At 37.2% G+C, this 18,723-nt stretch overlaps 2 protein-coding genes across 2 annotated transcripts in view; both read left to right on the top strand.

The window, feature by feature from the left end:
- The first annotated feature begins 7,908 nt into the window (after positions 1 to 7,908).
- LOC107752405 (GTPase IMAP family member 4-like) lies at positions 7,909 to 9,875 on the top strand. The gene is made up of 2 exons (XM_016568364.1): positions 7,909 to 8,001; positions 8,935 to 9,875. Coding segments are annotated over exons 1-2 (714 nt in total). The 5' UTR covers positions 7,909 to 8,000; the 3' UTR covers positions 9,648 to 9,875.
- Positions 9,876 to 12,488: 2,613 nt separating this feature from the next.
- Positions 12,489 to 18,723, top strand: part of LOC107752409 (galectin-9-like) — a 9,721-nt gene continuing 3,486 nt past the window's right edge. Inside the window, exons 1-7 of the mRNA XM_016568369.1 lie at positions 12,489 to 12,541; positions 14,767 to 14,855; positions 15,894 to 16,101; positions 16,246 to 16,365; positions 17,229 to 17,258; positions 17,663 to 17,751; positions 17,914 to 18,070. Of these exons, the coding sequence (XP_016423855.1) occupies positions 12,503 to 12,541; positions 14,767 to 14,855; positions 15,894 to 16,101; positions 16,246 to 16,365; positions 17,229 to 17,258; positions 17,663 to 17,751; positions 17,914 to 18,070 (732 nt within the window). The 5' untranslated portion in view covers positions 12,489 to 12,502. The remainder of the gene's footprint in view (positions 12,542 to 14,766; positions 14,856 to 15,893; positions 16,102 to 16,245; positions 16,366 to 17,228; positions 17,259 to 17,662; positions 17,752 to 17,913; positions 18,071 to 18,723) is intronic.

Genomic DNA, 18,723 nt, shown 5'->3' with positions numbered 1-18,723 from the left:
TCGTGTGGTTAACACTGTTTTAATGTCCAGCAGCGGAAATAGCTGAAGTTCCCTTCTTCAACAAGAAAATAACATCACTGAATGCAAACGCACAAAAAATAACAATACAATATAAATGTACGTTTAATTTAAACACATTTCCAAAATATGTTTAGAGAACAGGACTGTGTAACCAGACTTTAGTTGTAATATTAGCTTATGTGTAATTGTCCATTAAATGCCATATTTACAGTAAAATAAATGAAGTATTAGTCATCCTTTTTGACAGTCTACTCTTTCAAAAGTCTTCTATCTGTCGCCTGGATATCTTTGTTATTGTGTCACGTGATTCTGTACAGCACTGATGGTCAATAAGAGAACAGCAGGTGATCAGATGATATAATAAAGTGCAGAACTTGGAAACATATTTGGTAAAAGATGTATTTTTCTTTTATTTGCTGAAGCCCAGACACGTTTTAATTATTGTATGAATGCCAGAGGAGGCTTACAGCATAAACTCTCTCATTACAAAACTGACCAATCAGAATTGATATTCAAATGACGTAACGTTCTTTAGAAAATAAAGGTTTTATTAAAGATCAAATTAGCTCAAAACAGGAGTTGTTTGCTTTTAGTTCATGTCTATCAGCTCTGAGCTCTTCTATGTGCTACTGAACTCCTTTGAAACAATAGGCATTTATAAATACAGAAAAAGGGCCAAAAATATCCATTATGTGATGATACACAGATTTCTGTCCAATCAGATGCTCTGAAGAGTGAGAAAGTCCCTCCCCCTAAACCACCTGACACTGACTAACAAGTAGCAAAGTGGCAATTCATGTTTAAGGCTGTGACGTAAATAAACAATATTGGATATTTACAAAATTGACAAGCCCTGTGACATGTTGCACCAAAACTTCCTGCTTCAAAAGGAAATTTCAACATGGAAAACTGGCCATTAATCGCTCATTATGGGATCTTTGAAAATCAAATTAAATAAAAACATCAGAGTGTTTCTAATGTGACTGGCCATGTCCACACGTACACGGGTATTTTTATAAACAGAGTTTTTCCTTCTTCCGTTTTAAAAAGAAATCTCCATCCACATGAAAACGCAAAAGCATGCTATGAAGCACTGTCAAGAGAATGCCAAACCAACAGGTGGCGATATAATCTCGACCATAAAGCCATGTTGGCCAATCAGAAGCCTGAAAACATTTCCAGTAGGCGTTGCAGGATCCAACGTCACAAGCCAAAAACTCCGGTTTCGCTGTCTCCATGATAACACTGCAACCAGAGTTCTTGAAAATCTTCACCCTGGCAGGCGTTTTCAAAAATGTTCGGTTTCAGTGACCTGGTGCTGCGTTTGCATGTGGACGAACGGCCAAACCGCATAGAAAAAGCTGCGGTTTTAAAAATAACCGCGTTTGTGTGGACAGGTCCTATAACAGAGACTCATAAGACTCACGTGAATCATGAGCAGAAAAACCAGAGGAAGACATCAGCATCAAATATATCTATAATACAGCATTAATCAGCACTTATACACTCATAAACAGTACATGTTATACGTTTTCCCAATATTCAAGTTTTCTATTTTAAGTCTTTTGTATTTGAGAAGTTAAATACAGACAGCTAGGACAGTGTAACACTGTCAAATGCAATGTCTTCCTACTCCATTATTTCACCCTCATTATAAAGGTCAGTTGTTTTTTCACAGTATGTTTGTCGCCTCCTGCTGGACGGCTTTGGTTGTTATGTCACGTGATTCACTCACATTCGTTTCTGTGTCTGTGCACTGATAATTATGTACATAAATAGATGACCTGGAGTCGGAAATACAAGCATTCTCACCATGAAATTTGCAACATTTAATGTTATTTGAACTTATACATTTAAGTAAGTAAAGTGAACTTTAAGTTTGCTGTCTTGTTTAAGGGCACTTCAGTCTTACTGATGGTGAGAGAGAGCGCTGAGTATTAACTCCCCTCACTGACAATTCCCACTCAAGCCTGTGACCTTCTGGTTACAAATCCGACCCTCTAACCATTAGGCCACAATATACACTAGTCAATAAACTGTTATTAGTATATATAGTAGCCATTCATTAGGCAGTTAATTTTTTTATTTTTTTATTCTGGTTGCCATTCATTATGTGTGATGCATTAGAAGTGACGGCTGCTAAGATAGGAACAGCAGCATTAATAGGAGCAGCAGCAACTTGGGCTGGAGTATATTTCATTGCGAGAAAATATACATCATAAAAAGCGAAAAGGCATTGAGAAAATTTGTGTATAAATACATAAATACACATACAAAAAAACATAAATACACCCATTTGAAATGTCTGATCACCTCCTATAAATGTATTTTATTTGTTGAATATTGCATGCTACTTTTCTAATTACAAGAAAAAATGGGCAGACCATTCCTGTTTCACAGATTTCATTAACTAAATGATTATCAAATAAAGGAATGAACTAATAAATTACCCCATATTGTGTGCATTATGTATGTATTGTGTATTATACTGTTGTAAGAGTGTGGCCTGTAGAGGGGCTGTCAGTGTACTTTACCACACTGTCAAGGGTAAGGCCTTTTTAAGCATTATACTTTTAGCTTAGTTCCATATAGTTGCGTTTGCATTTTTTTCTATAGACATTTTCCACCACAAGATGGCAGAATAACAGAAAAAGTGTACACTGTCAATAAAAGAGTATCTAAATCCCTACATTTGGAAAACAGCGATTTAGGTACTCTTTTCCTGTTAATGTGCCATCTTGTGGTGGAAAATGTCTATAGAAAAAAAATTGCAAATGCAACGCTAGTTGATGAGAAATAGGTAATAGTGTCAGACTTTGTTCCATGTTTTGTGTGTGTTTTGCTCCCCATGTGCCCTCCTTGCCCATATTTGGTTAGCTTCCTGTTCCTGTCCTGATTATGTTGATTTAATTCCAGGTGTTCCCCGTTTATTTACATTGATCCCAGGTGTGTCTCGTCATCCCCTCGTCTTGTCATGTGTTTACATAGTGTTCCCTGTTTTTAGTTCAGAGTCCGGTATTGAATGTTCATCTTGTGCTACATGTGTTCCTGTCTGCGTTGTATACCCCGTGTTGGAAGGATTAAATACTGTGTTTACAGCAAATTCACCTGTGTCTCCTCGTTCCTTGCTCCTCAGTGTACTACAACCGTGACAGAATACGCGCTGTGTGGTTTGCGGCAGGACGGTCTGAGGTTGGAGCGATATGTGGAGAGTTTTCTTGAGCTCTCTAACCGGTTGAGCTGGCACGACGCCGCTCTAGGTGCGTGCTTCCTGCTGGGGTAGGATGACGAGATAATTTGCTGCGATCTTCCTACGTGTGATTTTTCCCCTGATCGAGCTGATTAATCTTGTGCTGTTCTTAAATCGTTCAGATTTCGAAGTGGAAGAAGTAAAGAAACTTCCCAAGCCTCATCATCCAACTCCCGCTGGAACGCGCCGCGTCTCCCCAGCTCACCCCATGCCGAGAACCTCCACATACCACTCCAACGGCTCCTACCGCCTGCCCAACCCCAAATTCCCCGCTATCCTCCGAAGCTCCACCCTAATCGTCAGCCCAGTACGTCCGGCCGCTTCCCAGTCAAGTCCGCCAGCCGCGGCTCTCTCCAGCCCACTGGCCGTTCCGATGTCAGGCCCGTCAGCCGCAGCTCACTCAAGCCCGCCGGCCACTACGAAGTCAGGCCCGCTGGCCGTTACCGAGTCAGTTCACCCATAACCAAAACAGGACGACGAAGAGAAAAGGACTGTTCTCTGCCTTCATCCTAGCCTCAGAGCTCGCGCTCCAGTGTCTGCTCCAGCCCCTGAGTTTGCTCCAGTGCCAGCTCATCAAAAGCGCCTTGCTGTGTCTGCTCCTCCAGAGCGCCCTTCAGCTCCAGCTCCTCGTAAGCGCTTCCCAGTTCCCGAGTCTAGCCCAGTGAGGGCTCCAGATCCCCCAAATTGAGCACAGTGAGGGCTCCAGATCCCCCATTGAGCCCAGTGAGGGCTCCAGATCCCCCGTTGAGCCCAGGGAGGGCTCCGGATCCCCCGTTGAGCCCAGGGAGGGCTCCGGATCCCCAGTTGAGCCCAGGGAGGGCTCCAGATCCCCAGTTAAGCCTATGGAGGGCTTCAGATACCCAGTTAAGCCCAGGGAGGGCTCCAGTCCCCTGTCATGGCCCACAGAGGGCCTCGGAGCCCGTAAGCGTCCCCGAGTATTTTTTTTTTACTGCCAGATCCACCATGGGTCCCGGAACGGGCGCCACCCTGGAAGCCTTCCGTCTGTTAACCTTGTTCCTAGAGGCCACCAGAGCGCCCAGCCCCCCGCCCTCTCCCCGTTGGATGTTATATGGCGCGGGACGCGCCTTCTGGGAGGGGGAGTCATGTCAGACTTTGTTCTGTGTTTTTTGTGTGTTTTGCTCCCCATGTGCCCTCCTTGCCCATATTTGGTTAGTTTCCTGTTCCCGTCCTGATTATGTTGATTTAATTCCTGATGTGCCCCGTTTATTTCCATTGATCCCAGGTGTGTCTCGTCATCCCCTCGTCTTGTCATGTGTTTAAATAGTGTTCCCTGTTTTTAGTTCAGCGTCCGGTATTGAATGTTCATCTTGTGCTACATGTGTTCCTGTCTGCCCAGTATACCCCGTGTTGGAAGGATTAAAGACTGTGTTTACTGCAAATTCTCATGTGTCTCCTCGCTCCTCAGTGTAGTACAACCGTGACAAATAGGAAAGTGTTTTTAAAATAAACTTCTTTTCAATCAACTTTACATGTTAAATATTGTTACTTTTTCCTCTGTTCCAAATTTGTTGGACCGTTGCAGCCATCAAAATCAAAAATTGTTTATATTTACAAAATAAAATTAAGTTGCCCACTGAAAACACTGAACATTTTGTATTTGTACTTTAGTCAATTAAATAAAGGTTAAAGAGAATGAACAAATAGCATAATCTTGATTTGATGGCATTTCACAAAATGTCCCAAGTTTTCTGGAATTGGGGTTGTAATTACTGTCAGACTTTCAAAATCCTTCATCACTTGAATTAAGATTATAATGTATTTGAAAGCACATCCACCACAAAATCAGACTTCAGCACGTCGTTTTACTTTGAGATAATTCTGAGGTTAAATGCAGATTTAAAATCATAACAAGAAATAGTTTAATAGTTATGATACTGTTTTTATCAAATCTTTGCATAGCTATGACAGCAAACACTGGCATCTAACAATCTGAAGAAATAAAGCATATACACAAACCCAAATAGGAAATAACACAGTTATTGAATAAACGTGTCCTATTCTGTGTCCTAAACTCCTGAAACATTGGTGTCTCACATTGTAAAGCAGTCAATGCAATTTATGAAATAAATCAATTAAATCTGTATGTGGGTGTGTGAAAATATTCAGATGTAACCCCCTTTGTAATCGTTAACATTTTCATAAGTAACTGTAATTTTTGTTTTTTTTAACCGATTACAGTTACATTTATTTTGTAATTAAATTATGTAATTCCCTTACATGTAACTAGTTACTCCCCAACACTGGTAATCTGTACGTGAATTAGTGATCGCCTCATTCCCCTTTAAAACCCATATGAGAATGGCGGCAAGCTTTAATGCTTAAAATTATATGAAATGAAATCAATATTCAGGAATTGACATGATAGGTATAACCTATTGTATGCATTGTTCCTGCCAACCCTTATATACAAAGAATGTATTAAATATTTTTGTAATCACACCCTCATTGGGGCTGAGCCCCCTAATATTGAAATCCTAGAATCGTCCCTGCAATGGGTGAGCGGATCATCTCAGTCATCAACACTCCAGGATTGCTTGATACAACAATAACAAACGAAGAAATAAAAGGAGAAATAGTGAAGTGTGTCTACATGTCTAGCTATGCTAATCTCTAGTTTGGTTTAAATGTAATTAGAATAGCTGGATGGAGTTGTTTGAGATAATGAAATACTCCCATGCTGATTTTTCAGAGCATATTGACGGTCTACATCTACACATTTCAGAGTTTATCTAATTGTAAAAAGCAGAAAATAGACTTTCTCTTTCTTTCTAAACATTCAGTTAAAAAAGGCATTGGCACATTGTAAATGCAATATTTATTGTGCACTTTTAGTTAGATTCATAGTTCAAAATGGTAGTTTTTGCAAGTGTGACGAAATCAGTGAGCTTGCCGTGAACGTCCTTCTGTGATTATAAAGGGAGCGCCCGTTGTACGCTTCCTGTCTAATTCGTTTATAATTTGAAGAACATTTTTTGCTCTATCATCACTCGATTAATCATTTAATTATCTAATCAACTGCAGTGCTGCTTCAGTCTTATTTTTAGCACTCTGTGCATACTGAGCAGTGTTCATTTCATTCTCTCATCTGGGCTGACCCATGTGGGGCCATCATGGAAACTGAGGACAAATCTGTCTGGGCCCCAGTTAGATAGCTTAGGTGCCACCCATAGGAGTCCCACATGGGTTTGCTTGCTTAATGCATTACTTTTAAGTAAATTTCCCCAACACTAGAAAAAAATATATTAGACCTACTGGAAATTGCTAATATGTGCTAAATAGTGTTCCTCTGCTGCCATCTACTGGTTATAGTCCATCTATCGGGTTGGATGGTCTGCTTTGTCCATCTGTAGGTTAAAACACTGGCATGTTTTTATTTATAAATCTATCCTGGGTTTACTTCCCTCATATCTTAATACTTACATCTGTAAAAAAAACATGTTCGTAGCTATAGCCTTCGGTCCCAGGAATTGTTCTTATTGTCTGTACCAGTGGTTCGTACTGAACTAGGGAAAAAGTCATTTAAATTTGCTGCTCCCTTTGCCTGGAATAATTTGCAAATTAAATTACAGCTTATGGAGCTGGTTTCACTAAGTTTTTAAAAGTGATTTTAAATAACTTGGAGACGGAAACATTGGGCTGTAGATGTTTTGACTAGTTATGTATTGATATCCTTGTGTGTGTGTGTGTGTGTGTGTGTGTGTGTGTATGTGTATATGGATGGATGTTATCTGTTAAACCCACGTGAGCTGTGTTACTGTCAGTCTTGGCCAGGATGCTCTTGTAAAAGAGATGTTTAATCTTAGTGTGCTTCTTTTCCTGGTAAAATAACAGTTACATAAAATAAAATTATAGCCTAGTGGTATTTTATTTTATTTTATTTTCAAGTCTCAAGTCTAATTTATTTATAGAGCCCTTTCCACTACAAAGTAGACTAAAAGACTGTACAGTAAAGAAAGTAAAGTACAATAATACAAGAAGCAAACAAAAGACAAAAATGAACAACAGGAAAAATAAAATAAGAAAATGAAAGAAAAATAAAACAAAATACAACTTCCAAAAATTCAACAATTAAAAGCCATAAAGAACAAGTTTGTTTTCAATCGAGATTTAGTATATTAGTTCAATTATATTTTTGTATTCAACATTTTGTATTTTAAGGGGATTTTCCGGTACTAAATGTTTACTAAATATTTACTTTAAATTATGCACCATGGTGTAACCACTACATGGCTGTATAGCCCTATATTTAAATATATAAACAGGGCTGTGTATTCCTTATTTGCTGGGAACATTGCAACATAATTACTTACTTGTATTAGATCTATACAGTATTTAGACTATTAAAGAATATTGTTATTCGACAGGAAAGTGAAAACTTTGTATTGTCTTATAAGTATAGCCTCGATTTACAAGAAAAAACAAAACTGAAATCTCCAATTGTCTTTGAGTTCAAAAATGAGTAGGAGGGCTCTTCATCTATTTAATATGCGTCACGGGTGTGTTCGTCTTGAGGCGGCGCTGCGCAGGACGATCGGTGTTTGACATCGAAGCAGCGCGAGAGCGATTATAGAGGAGAGGCTCTGATCGGTCTGCGCAGCGCCACCTCGAGACGAACACACCTCATTTCAGTCGCTTACTCACCTGAGACCTGCAGATCGCAAGTGGACAAACCTGAGCTTACCAGACATTAACACGTTCAACATCAACAAGTAAGTTTGCTCATGATGTTTTTAAAGGTTTATTTTTATGATTCACCAGGAAGCAAAGTCATCATTGTTACTCCAGTCAGTGCTTCTGGAAATAATTAAAGCTACATGGTCAGTTCTTCTTCTGCCAAAATATATTGCGATGTGCAGGACTTTCTGTTAAGTATCATATATGTCTGGAAACTACTAGTAGCCTATTTACAGCAAATGCCAGCAAAATCGTGGAAGAGGCTTGCCTTCCATAGCCTGTCTTACAGTGAGATTGATTACAATCTAACATACTGTACACACAGCACTCAGACTGCTATTGGGCCAGTTATCCAGCTTATTTTTTTAATGCAAGAGTGATGCGGTTAGTTGTAGCTTTAATGTGCAAGGTTTCCAGTGTCATTTGCTGTGTGTTCATGGACTTTTAAATTGTATGACTAGTTTTATGTTCTTGTTTGTATTCTTTCTCCTTGATTCTCTTCCCCAGGTGTGTCTTGTTTAGCTTGCTTGCCCGTTTAGTCCTTGTGTTGTTTCTGTCAGATGTTGTTTGTAATGGATGTATTGTGCCTTTCTGTGTGCTGGTTTCGTTTTCATCAAACTACTCCTTGCACATAGATCCCCGTCTCTGCCTGCCTGTTCCTATTCTCAGCATTGCATTGATGTTACTTAAGTTATTTTAATTTATTTTTGTAATCATAAGCACACTGGTCTGTTAGCACAAATAGTTTTGCTGTTTGCTGCACTTTGTTGTTCTTCCAGTTTTTTTACATATAGTGGCTAATGGATATGACGTCTCGCGCATTCAAAGAAAAGACTGACTTCTGTGTTGTAGAATAAAGTGGATAGTATGTTCTGAGAGTGCAGTGTTTTCAGCTGAGTATATCATGAATACAAATGTGAACTGAAAAGGGTAAGTTTATTGTAATATTTTATTTATTTATTTCACAGTGGAAGAAGATCTGAGGATTGTTCTGCTGGGTAAAACTAGATCAGGAAAGAGTTCAACAGGAAACACTATACTGGGTAGAGATGTGTTCAGAGTGAGTAACTATGCTGGGCCTACAACCAGACAGTGTTTACAAAGAAGAACAACGAATGGAGCAAATGGCATCTCTGTGATCGACACACCTGGACTGTTTCACACGTCCATGACTGAAAAACAGCTGAAGGCTGAGATTGAGAAGAGTTTGCAGATGTCTGCTCCTGGTCCTCATGTGTTTCTGCTGGTCATCAGACTCGGGAGATTCACAGAGGAAGAGAAAAACACAGTCAAGTGGATTCAGGAGAACTTTGGTGAAGATGTTAAGAGATTCGCCATGCTGTTGTTCACAGGAGCTGATCAATTAAACAAACCTTTAGAAGAACTTCTGCAGGAAAACCCAGAGCTGCAGAAGTTAGTGGCTGATTATGAGGGACGGTATCATGCCTTCAATAATGTGGAGAACAACGATCAAGCTCAAGTCAATGAACTGCTGGAGAAAATCAACAACACAATAGTTGAGATAAATAACAAAGGATGCTACACCATTGAGATGTTCAAGAAGACTCAGAGAAAGACATTCATGATAAAAATGTTAAAGATATTTGGCGTTTTAACATTAACATATGTATTATATAAAAAATGGAGATTCTGGCAGACAGTGACATACATATGTAAGTAATGCTGTTAAAATCTGAGTAATATTTGTCATTTTAGAGAAAGTAGCCTACTGTAATATACTGTGAATAATCAGCGTTCAGAGTCGACACTCAACACTCAGCGACTGTGTCCCAAATCACACCCTACACCCTCATTCACTATTCCCTACATGAGTTTACTAATATAGTCCACCTGACAGAGAGAATGAAAGCAAGTGAGTGAATTCAGACTCTGATGAACAACTGCTTCAATGATGGAAAGAGAAACAAGAACTAAAAACTACTAAATATAACATTTGCTGTGTAGTAGTAGGCTTTTGTTTCAGTTAGTAAGATTACAGACACATGCATATGTTGTTTCTTTATACATGCAGCTATGTGGACAATCTTAACATCATTATTTTGCAGTAAGACATTCTAAGATGAATTTGTTTTTTGAAACTGTCCTTTTCTGTGGTTATTTATTTAGAAGACCCATGATTCTCGGGCAGTTAACACCCCTGATCTAGTACATACAACTAAATGAGCTTCTTTTTTCACAAGGCTTTTCACTTGAGCACAAAGAGCTTTTGACCAAATCACCATGCACAATTTGTATGAGGAAGTAAACAAGAGTGAGTCATGAAACATGAAAGTGAAAGTTACCAGAGGCCAACAATGGAAGGTGTGTTTGAAGAACACATGCAGTTTACCTAGTGACTTTCCTATGACAGCCTGCTGGCATTGACAGTGCAGCTATTATTTATAGTGCATTCATTGTCTAATATATATATATATATATATATATATATATATATGTGCGTGTGTGTGTGTGTGTGTGTGTGTGTGCATGCAGTACATGTGATGTGTAGTTTTACTGTATTCATTACATTAGCCCTTTTTCAATAAAACATCAAGCATCAAGATCTAAACCTCTGTTAATTCTCAATAAGAGCTTCTCTAGACGTCTGACAGAGATAAAGTTAGTAATGAGTGAAGCTGCTGCTGCTGTTTGTGGAGTTGTTTAATCAGATCTTGAGAGATTTAATGTCTTATTTTATGTCAGTTGAATTCATCTAAGGCCGTGGCTGGAAGTATATATAATCATGTTTATTTAGTTATTTTTATTTATTTATTTAGTTATTTTTTACCGTGCAACCTTACTCTGCTGTTAAATGTCACTAAGCACTTGCTGGAGGTTATGGAGGGTTAGATCTGCATGCAAAGTAAGGTGTGTAGCAATCGTTTCTGTATAGTGTCAAATACTGTTTTTTTTTTTTTATTTCTTTTATAGACATTGGTTTATAATGTTAGAGTTTACATATTGAATCTTCAATAATATTAGCAAGATCATTGTTTGTGTGAGTTGGTCATTATGTATGTTTTTAGAAAGTTAGACTTTGAATTAATCATTAAATATCTGTTCCTGAATTCTGCTCCGCTTTTAGGACTAGGGGGAACAATTCATTATAATTGAAGTCAATCAATCAGTAGCACTGTACAGCACTGCAGCAAGTGCTTGGGCCACATAATGAACACTCAGAATTTTGTAATATACTGTGAATAATCAGCGTTCAGAGTCGACACTCAACACTCAGCGACTGTGTCCCAAATCACACCCTACACCCTCATTCACTATTCCCTACATGAGTTTACTAATATAGTCCACCTGACAGAGAGAATGAAAGCAAGTGAGTGAATTCAGACTCTGATGAACAACTGCTTCAATGATGGAAAGAGAAACAAGAACTAAAAACTACTAAATATAACATTTGCTGTGTAGTAGTAGGCTTTTGTTTCAGTTAGTAAGATTACAGACACATGCATATGTTGTTTCTTTATACATGCAGCTATGTGGACAATCTTAACATCATTATTTTGCAGTAAGACATTCTAAGATGAATTTGTTTTTTGAAACTGTCCTTTTCTGTGGTTATTTATTTAGAAGACCCATGATTCTCGGGCAGTTAACACCCCTGATCTAGTACATACAACTAAATGAGCTTCTTTTTTCACAAGGCTTTTCACTTGAGCACAAAGAGCTTTTGACCAAATCACCATGCACAATTTGTATGAGGAAGTAAACAAGAGTGAGTCATGAAACATGAAAGTGAAAGTTACCAGAGGCCAACAATGGAAGGTGTGTTTGAAGAACACATGCAGTTTACCTAGTGACTTTCCTATGACAGCCTGCTGGCATTGACATATCTGTTCCTGAATTCTGCTCCGCTTTTAGGACTAGGGGGAACAATTCATTATAATTGAAGTCAATCAATCAGTAGCACTGTACAGCACTGCAGCAAGTGCTTGGGCCACATAATGAACACTCAGAATTTAAACATTGTGTGTGTGTGTGTGTGTGTGTGTGTGTGTGTGTGTGTTAGTTAATCTGAGACCGGTGATACCAGTGGGACTGTCGTCCACATCTGCGATGTTGATGATAATAGTAATTAAAAATAAATAAACACAGGCTTTTCTACATGCATGTGCCCAACCTATTTCTGCTGTCTAAAACTGTCTGGCCTAAACCTTCAAAAGAATCATTGTAAATCTTAGCTGGACTTTGAAATGATGGTCTACTTTTATTTAACTCGGCCACACAATTCGTTATCATTGAAGTCAATCAAACAGTGCCAAAGTCTATTTGAATTGATCTTATAGTACAATGAAAAGCTATGTATTATATCTAGGAATCTTTCACTCACTGGTCTAGATCCTGTTTGTGGGCCAGTGATTCCTACATTTATATACGTCATGTAATTAAAAACACAGAGGTTAAACATTAACTCAGACAAGCTGAAACCTGTTAGTGAATCTTCAGTCATATATAGCTGCACTGTAGACGCTAGACATTTTACAAGTATAACAACTTGAAGACTGGGGAGCAAAATCTGGCAAAATGGCTCTGAATCAGCAGCAACCCCCATTTATCAACCCAGTAAGTGACTAATATTATACATGACTGCAATACTCTTTTCTTGCTGCAGTGCTGCCCAAAATATCATTGTGCTGGGCATTGTATGAATATTTATTCGCTACAGCTTTGTAACTGGATTGGAACAATTGTTTGCTACTTGGGCATGAGAATTCGCTCCATTAGTCTAGTTTGCATATTTCAGATGAGTTTAACCTTATATGAAATTCCTTTGAAACACTTTCACTAATGCAGAGCTGAACCCCTAAATTAGTAAAGCTAAATTACTTTATTCTTGTGCAATCACAAGTTTGCTAAACCTGAATATATCTTGAGAAATGTCATGACATTCATTATCTTATCTTCGTGTTTTCAATGGTTTGAGCCTGAACGTGTTTAGCTGGTGTGGAAAAAGACATTCAGGTTCCATTTCAGAAGTACAAGCCAAAATTTAAAGACTTTCCAAAACACACAGAGACAGAAATGGGGTAAAACAAGGCTTAACATTGTGAGTGTTGTTACAAGATGGAGGAATTTGATGAAATGATTGGGTTTAAATTGATTCGACAAACCTGCAGAGTTTCTTCTCCACAGGTAAGCTACACTTGAAGATAAAAGTTTTCATTTTATGTTGGACCATTTCTTGAAATGCCTAATAGGTTGAACCTTTTATTGAAAGTAGCCTACTTTTTTTCTGCTGAGACATGCCTTCACTTTTATAGACCCGTAAGTGCTGTGTTTATGATGTCGTGTAACGAGTGAAACGGGTGTTTGCAATGTTTGTTTGAAAACATGCTTTATTTCTGTAGTTCCGCTAGATGACACTAGTAGCGCAGAAACTGGGTTATGGCTAGAAGGGATACAGCTATGGCCGGAAAATAACAATAAATTAAATTTGCCACCTATTAGATTGTGTTAATGTCTAAACCTACCCCAACCCTAAACTGAACCTTACAATAATGCAAATACAGTAATACATTGTTGTTCAGAGTGACACAAATGATGCAATATTGATGTGTGCGTGTCAAGTTTTCGCAGGATGTCCACGCAGAACGTAGGCAGGCATTATCCAAATGCATTAAATTATGACGTATGAACTTTGCGGAAATGGCATTCGAAATGAAAAAGACTCGTTTCAGCGGTTCATAGTCGACTCTTTCTTTCATTTGAGAGACAATAACTTTATGATGCACTTTCAACTTTACAACTTTGCAGACCGTTTACATTCACATACAGCTACATTACACACTGCATGAAAGGTGATTTTCAAAAATCCATAATAGGGGCACTTTAAAAGAATATTTAATATATCTGGCATTTGACATATTTTGTCTTTTTAATAGAAAAATGTATTTTAACGAATATCAGAACCTTTATTCAGTGCACGTTTTGTCTAGAATGTGTTGAGCCATTGATCATACTTCAAATTTCACTGTGCAAGTCTTAATTTCTCTTAATCACAATATGAATTATTCAAGAATAAGCATACCTGCCAACCTGTTTCAGTTCTGATGATGCAGTTTATCTGGATGCCACCCCAAGCCATCCAAGATGCATAGGTCTTTCTTTCTTTAGCTGAAATTAAGGTTTTGGAGGAAAACATTCCAGGAAATGTAGACCATTTTTGACATTCTAAAATCCATATTTAGGTAGCTTCATATTAATCCTTACAAGCCAAGATGACAAATAAGAGTCATCTCTAGCAAAACAATGTCATTTTCAGGAAGAAAAAAAAAAGTAATAAAAAATCTAATTAAAACTATACTTTTTAACTACAAATGCTAGCTTTGGCCCAGCTCTACGATGTGCGCTCCCTGTGTGCATACGTCACTCAAGGGCCATTTACTAAACTGTCTCACATTTGTAGTTAAAAATTATATAATTTCTTGTTCTTTTTAACAACAATTTGAGACAAATATAATGCAATTTAATTTAACACACATGCGAGTGCATTTTGAACAGGGACTTGGGTGCGTAGACCCATAGAAAATATTGTTTTTGAAATTTAAAGTCATGGCGTGACACTTTTCATTCAGTGTGTGAACAACATCATGCCCCTCTGTCTCTTCCCTTCAACCCATCTGGGCCCCACTTTTTTTTATACATTCTGTGATCCATGGGGGGAAATAAACACTCTGGAATTGTTACCATTTTCTTTAGTAATGGCATAATAAAATGATTGCAAACAAGTATGAGGATGAACAAGCACTCATTTTATCCGATGACTGGTATGAAAATCTTTCACACAGGTTGTCCCATTCAGTTGTATGATCAGAGGAGGACTACAAGATGGGATGAGCATCACTGTATGTGGACGGGTTTTGCTGAATGCAGACAGGTGAGGATTAGTCTGCTTTGTATGCGCTTTATCCTGTTTATCTTATTAACCTAATTAATGATGATGCTTTTTTTTTTTTTTTTTTCAGGTGAACTTTCCCCAAAAATATAACTTTTATGTCTTATTACACTGTAAAAAACAAAAAAAACAAAACAAACAAAAAAAAATAAATAAATAAATAAAAAACAAATAGAAAATCTGAGAAATGTATGGTAAAATACTGGCAGATGTGGTTGCAAAAAAATTATTATAGCAAAATTTTAGGTTTTACGGATTGAACTTAAATATACTGTAAAATCCTATATTTCATGAACTGATGTAATGTTAATATTCCAACCTACTGAAGTAGTAAAATCTGTTTTGTACCTTTGTAATACACCGACAACCACCACAAACACACAAATAAGAAAACCACATGATGAATCAAAGTTCATCACAATAGCTTTACCGCAAGCTGAGGTACACATCAATATATAGAAACACCACAGTGTTATATACATACAAATAAACAAAACACCATGAGAGCCAGGGCTGGACTGTGACAAAAAATCGGCCCTGGCATTTGTTGGTATTTGAATATTTTAAAATGTAATTTATTCCTGTGATTTCAAAGCTGAATTTTTAGCATCGTTACTCCAGTCACATGATCCTTCAGAAATCATTCAAATATTCTGATTTGCTGCTTAAAAAAAACATGTATTATTATTATGATGTTGAAAACAGCCAACAAAAAAAAAACATTATACTGACTCCAAGCTTTTGAATGGTATATGTATAATGTTACAAAAGCTTTTATTTTCAGATAAATGCTGATCTTTGGATCTTTCTATTGGATCTTTATTACAATTCAAAAGATTTTGACTGGTAATGTATGTATGTAGCCATATGTATCACACTCATATCACATCTTGTTTTGGATAAGAATAAAACGTCAGGTCCGTCAATATCGTGTCTTTTTTAATTTAAATCTAGCTTTATTCGCATTGGCCCATGAAAACCTCTCTGTTATTCTCCTCCTCTCTATTGCATCTTCTCCAGATTTAACGTGAACCTCCAACACGGGGCTGAGGTTGTTGCTCTGCAAGTTAACCCTCGCTATCAGATGCTCTGGGTTGGCCCTGGGTACGTTGTGCACAACACCCACCAGAATGGGACGTGGGGCTGGGAGGAACACAAGTTTGAAACTCCCTTCCCAAGAGGCCAGACCTTTTCTTTGCAGATCCTCATCACCCAGGAGTCTTACAAGGTGACTTCAACTTTGCTTTTCTCTCTGTAAATAGTTGATTTTTTCCCTTTTTTTCAGGTATGGAAAAAAACAATCTTTCCATCAACTGTCACTAAAAGGCCTTTTTTACTGTAACAGAATAATGACAATGGTTTTGGCCTTTAGATACTCGCCAATGGGAAACCCTTTTCGGAGTACAAGCACCGTATGCCGTTCTTAGATGTGGATCGCATCTGCGTGGTTGGAATGGTGGAACTGAGTTTAGTTACCTTCCACTCTCTTGCGGTGAGAAATAAAAAAATAAAAAAATGCATAAAAAATTTACAAATACTTTCTAATCACGTGTCCAATTAAAATACAAAAATATGATGTGAGAAATGTTTTAAATAAAGTCATATGTAATTTGAAAATCAAAACTACATACAAAATGATCTGTTATGTGTGTCTGAGAAAGTAAAGTGTCTGTGTAATTAGAAAATGTTCATGATCTAAAACAACATGTAGAAAAATACAATATGCACTGTTGCTGATTTTCCTAATTTTATACTGTTTCCCCATTTAAACCGGGATAAAATGAAATACCAGTGCCCCTCATGCTGAGTTCAGCTGGTATTACTGTACACTGAGGCAAGGCTAATATAGGAAGAAGGTAGATAAGTTAGCTAACATTAGCTGACAAACGAATGTCTTTCGAAAGCTAGAATGTAAATTCACAAGTTCAGCTATTTACTAATTGCTCTATTCTTCTGTCCTTTAATGACATTCAGTGAGCAATACCTGACAATATATTTTACTACAGGTCATAGTTTACTATTTTTTAAAGCTTGAAGTTGGTCACTATACACTGTCATTATAGGGATGAGTGCAAGCAGGACTTTTTTTTATTTCTTCTTTCGTGCTCTGAAAATGAAAGATCACAATATAATCTATTGCACAGACATTCTAATACTCTAATATTGTTAAAGGTATTTGGATGTGATGAAGTAGATATTGAGCTGTCTTACGAATGTCACCTATAGCCAGATCCACCACTCACTTCAGGGAATATATTTTCTATGATATATAGAATGGCACACATAATTGTATTTGTTTTATTTCGAATTCTACTAAATGTGTTCCTGTCCTAAATATCTATATTTATTTTACAGCCCCGTCATGCAGCACTTCCAGGATCTTTGGTAAGTTATTATAAATATTTGGCAGACAAACAATCTCCACACATCTTTAATGATACGGTCTAGATGTGTTTAGAGTGTTTAGAATCTCTGTGGCAATTTCATGACCTATTAATGTTCTTACCTCGGTCACACTTACTTGTGATTCAATACAAAGACATTTTGGAGAAATGGCTTCTTTTGGCTAGTTTTATATAGAGCTCTACATGATGTTGAATATTATCATAAAACAAGGGTCAATTAAAAACAGATTTGAAATTTTCAGTCGTTAATACTGATTGATTTAAATATCTTATGACTTTGTTTTCAAAGCATATTGGAATGTATTTTTTAAAGCTTGACAACAGACTAAATACTTAATATATTGCAATGTGATACTGTATATATTATTACTTTGGCTCAATCAGACAGTCCCGTACAAAAGCATCATCTATGAAGGAGTACAGCCTGCAAAATGCATCATCATCCAAGGAGTCATCACCCCACAAGCAAAACGGTTTGACAATATCACTTTTTTCATCAATTATTTTTTTTTTCCTTGAATATTCTCTAATACTATTAGAATGTCACATCTTCCTGATCAATAAAGTGAGATTGTCCTTTAATTATTATATATATTTTTTAAATAAAATGTCCTCTCATTTTCTTTCACCAACAGAGTAGAGTTTAGTCTACGGCACAAAACTGGAATTGCATTTTACTACAGTCTTTGTTTTGATGAGGATGTGGTTGTGTGCAACAGCTATGAGGATGGGACATGGGGAAATGAGGAGCAATCTGGACTCAAGCTGTTTGAGAGAGGGCAGCCTTTTCAGGTAGTCATATACAGTATATGTCTTTATAATTCCCGTACATACCCTTTCTGTTCAAATGGACAATGTGTATGACTGTACAATAGATGTTGAGGGGGTGGGGGGGGGTTCTTTTATACAAAACAATCTATAATGGTTCATTAGATGGCACATTTAATATCACAGACAGCAAGCAACCATTGCCATCCATCAAAATGTAAAGTCAGTGTTGATGCATCAGTGTTAATTGCATTAATTTAAAATTATGTTGTGTCAGTATCACTTTTGCATCCTCAGTTGTTGAAACCATATTGAAATGTCAATAAAAAAAAATCAATGGCACTGTTATTGCATCAACATTACAAACTGATGTTGTCGATGATAAAATATCATTTTCTCATACCCAAAGCATATAAGAATGAATGATGTCACCTAAGAGCAAGTCAATTGTCAACTGGCATGCAAACAAAATAACAGAACTATAATTTTAGTAGCATTGAAGTATGTTTATATTTAATGTATTTATCTGAAATCATTAATGCTTCAATATCTCTTACATACTAGAAACACTGAAATGTCAATCTCAACTGAGATGATGGTATGGATGAAAACTTAACCATGCATCATCCTGAGAAAATGTATACAAACTCAACAAATTCATTTAGTGGATTTGCATT

This window comes from Sinocyclocheilus rhinocerous, unplaced genomic scaffold (assembly GCF_001515625.1).
Source record: "Sinocyclocheilus rhinocerous isolate Xijiao unplaced genomic scaffold, SAMN03320098_v1.1 scaffold1372, whole genome shotgun sequence".
Lineage (NCBI taxonomy): Eukaryota > Metazoa > Chordata > Actinopteri > Cypriniformes > Cyprinidae > Sinocyclocheilus > Sinocyclocheilus rhinocerous.
The sequence above is the reverse complement of the archived record's forward strand: the minus strand, read 5'-3'. Positions and strand labels throughout refer to the sequence as shown.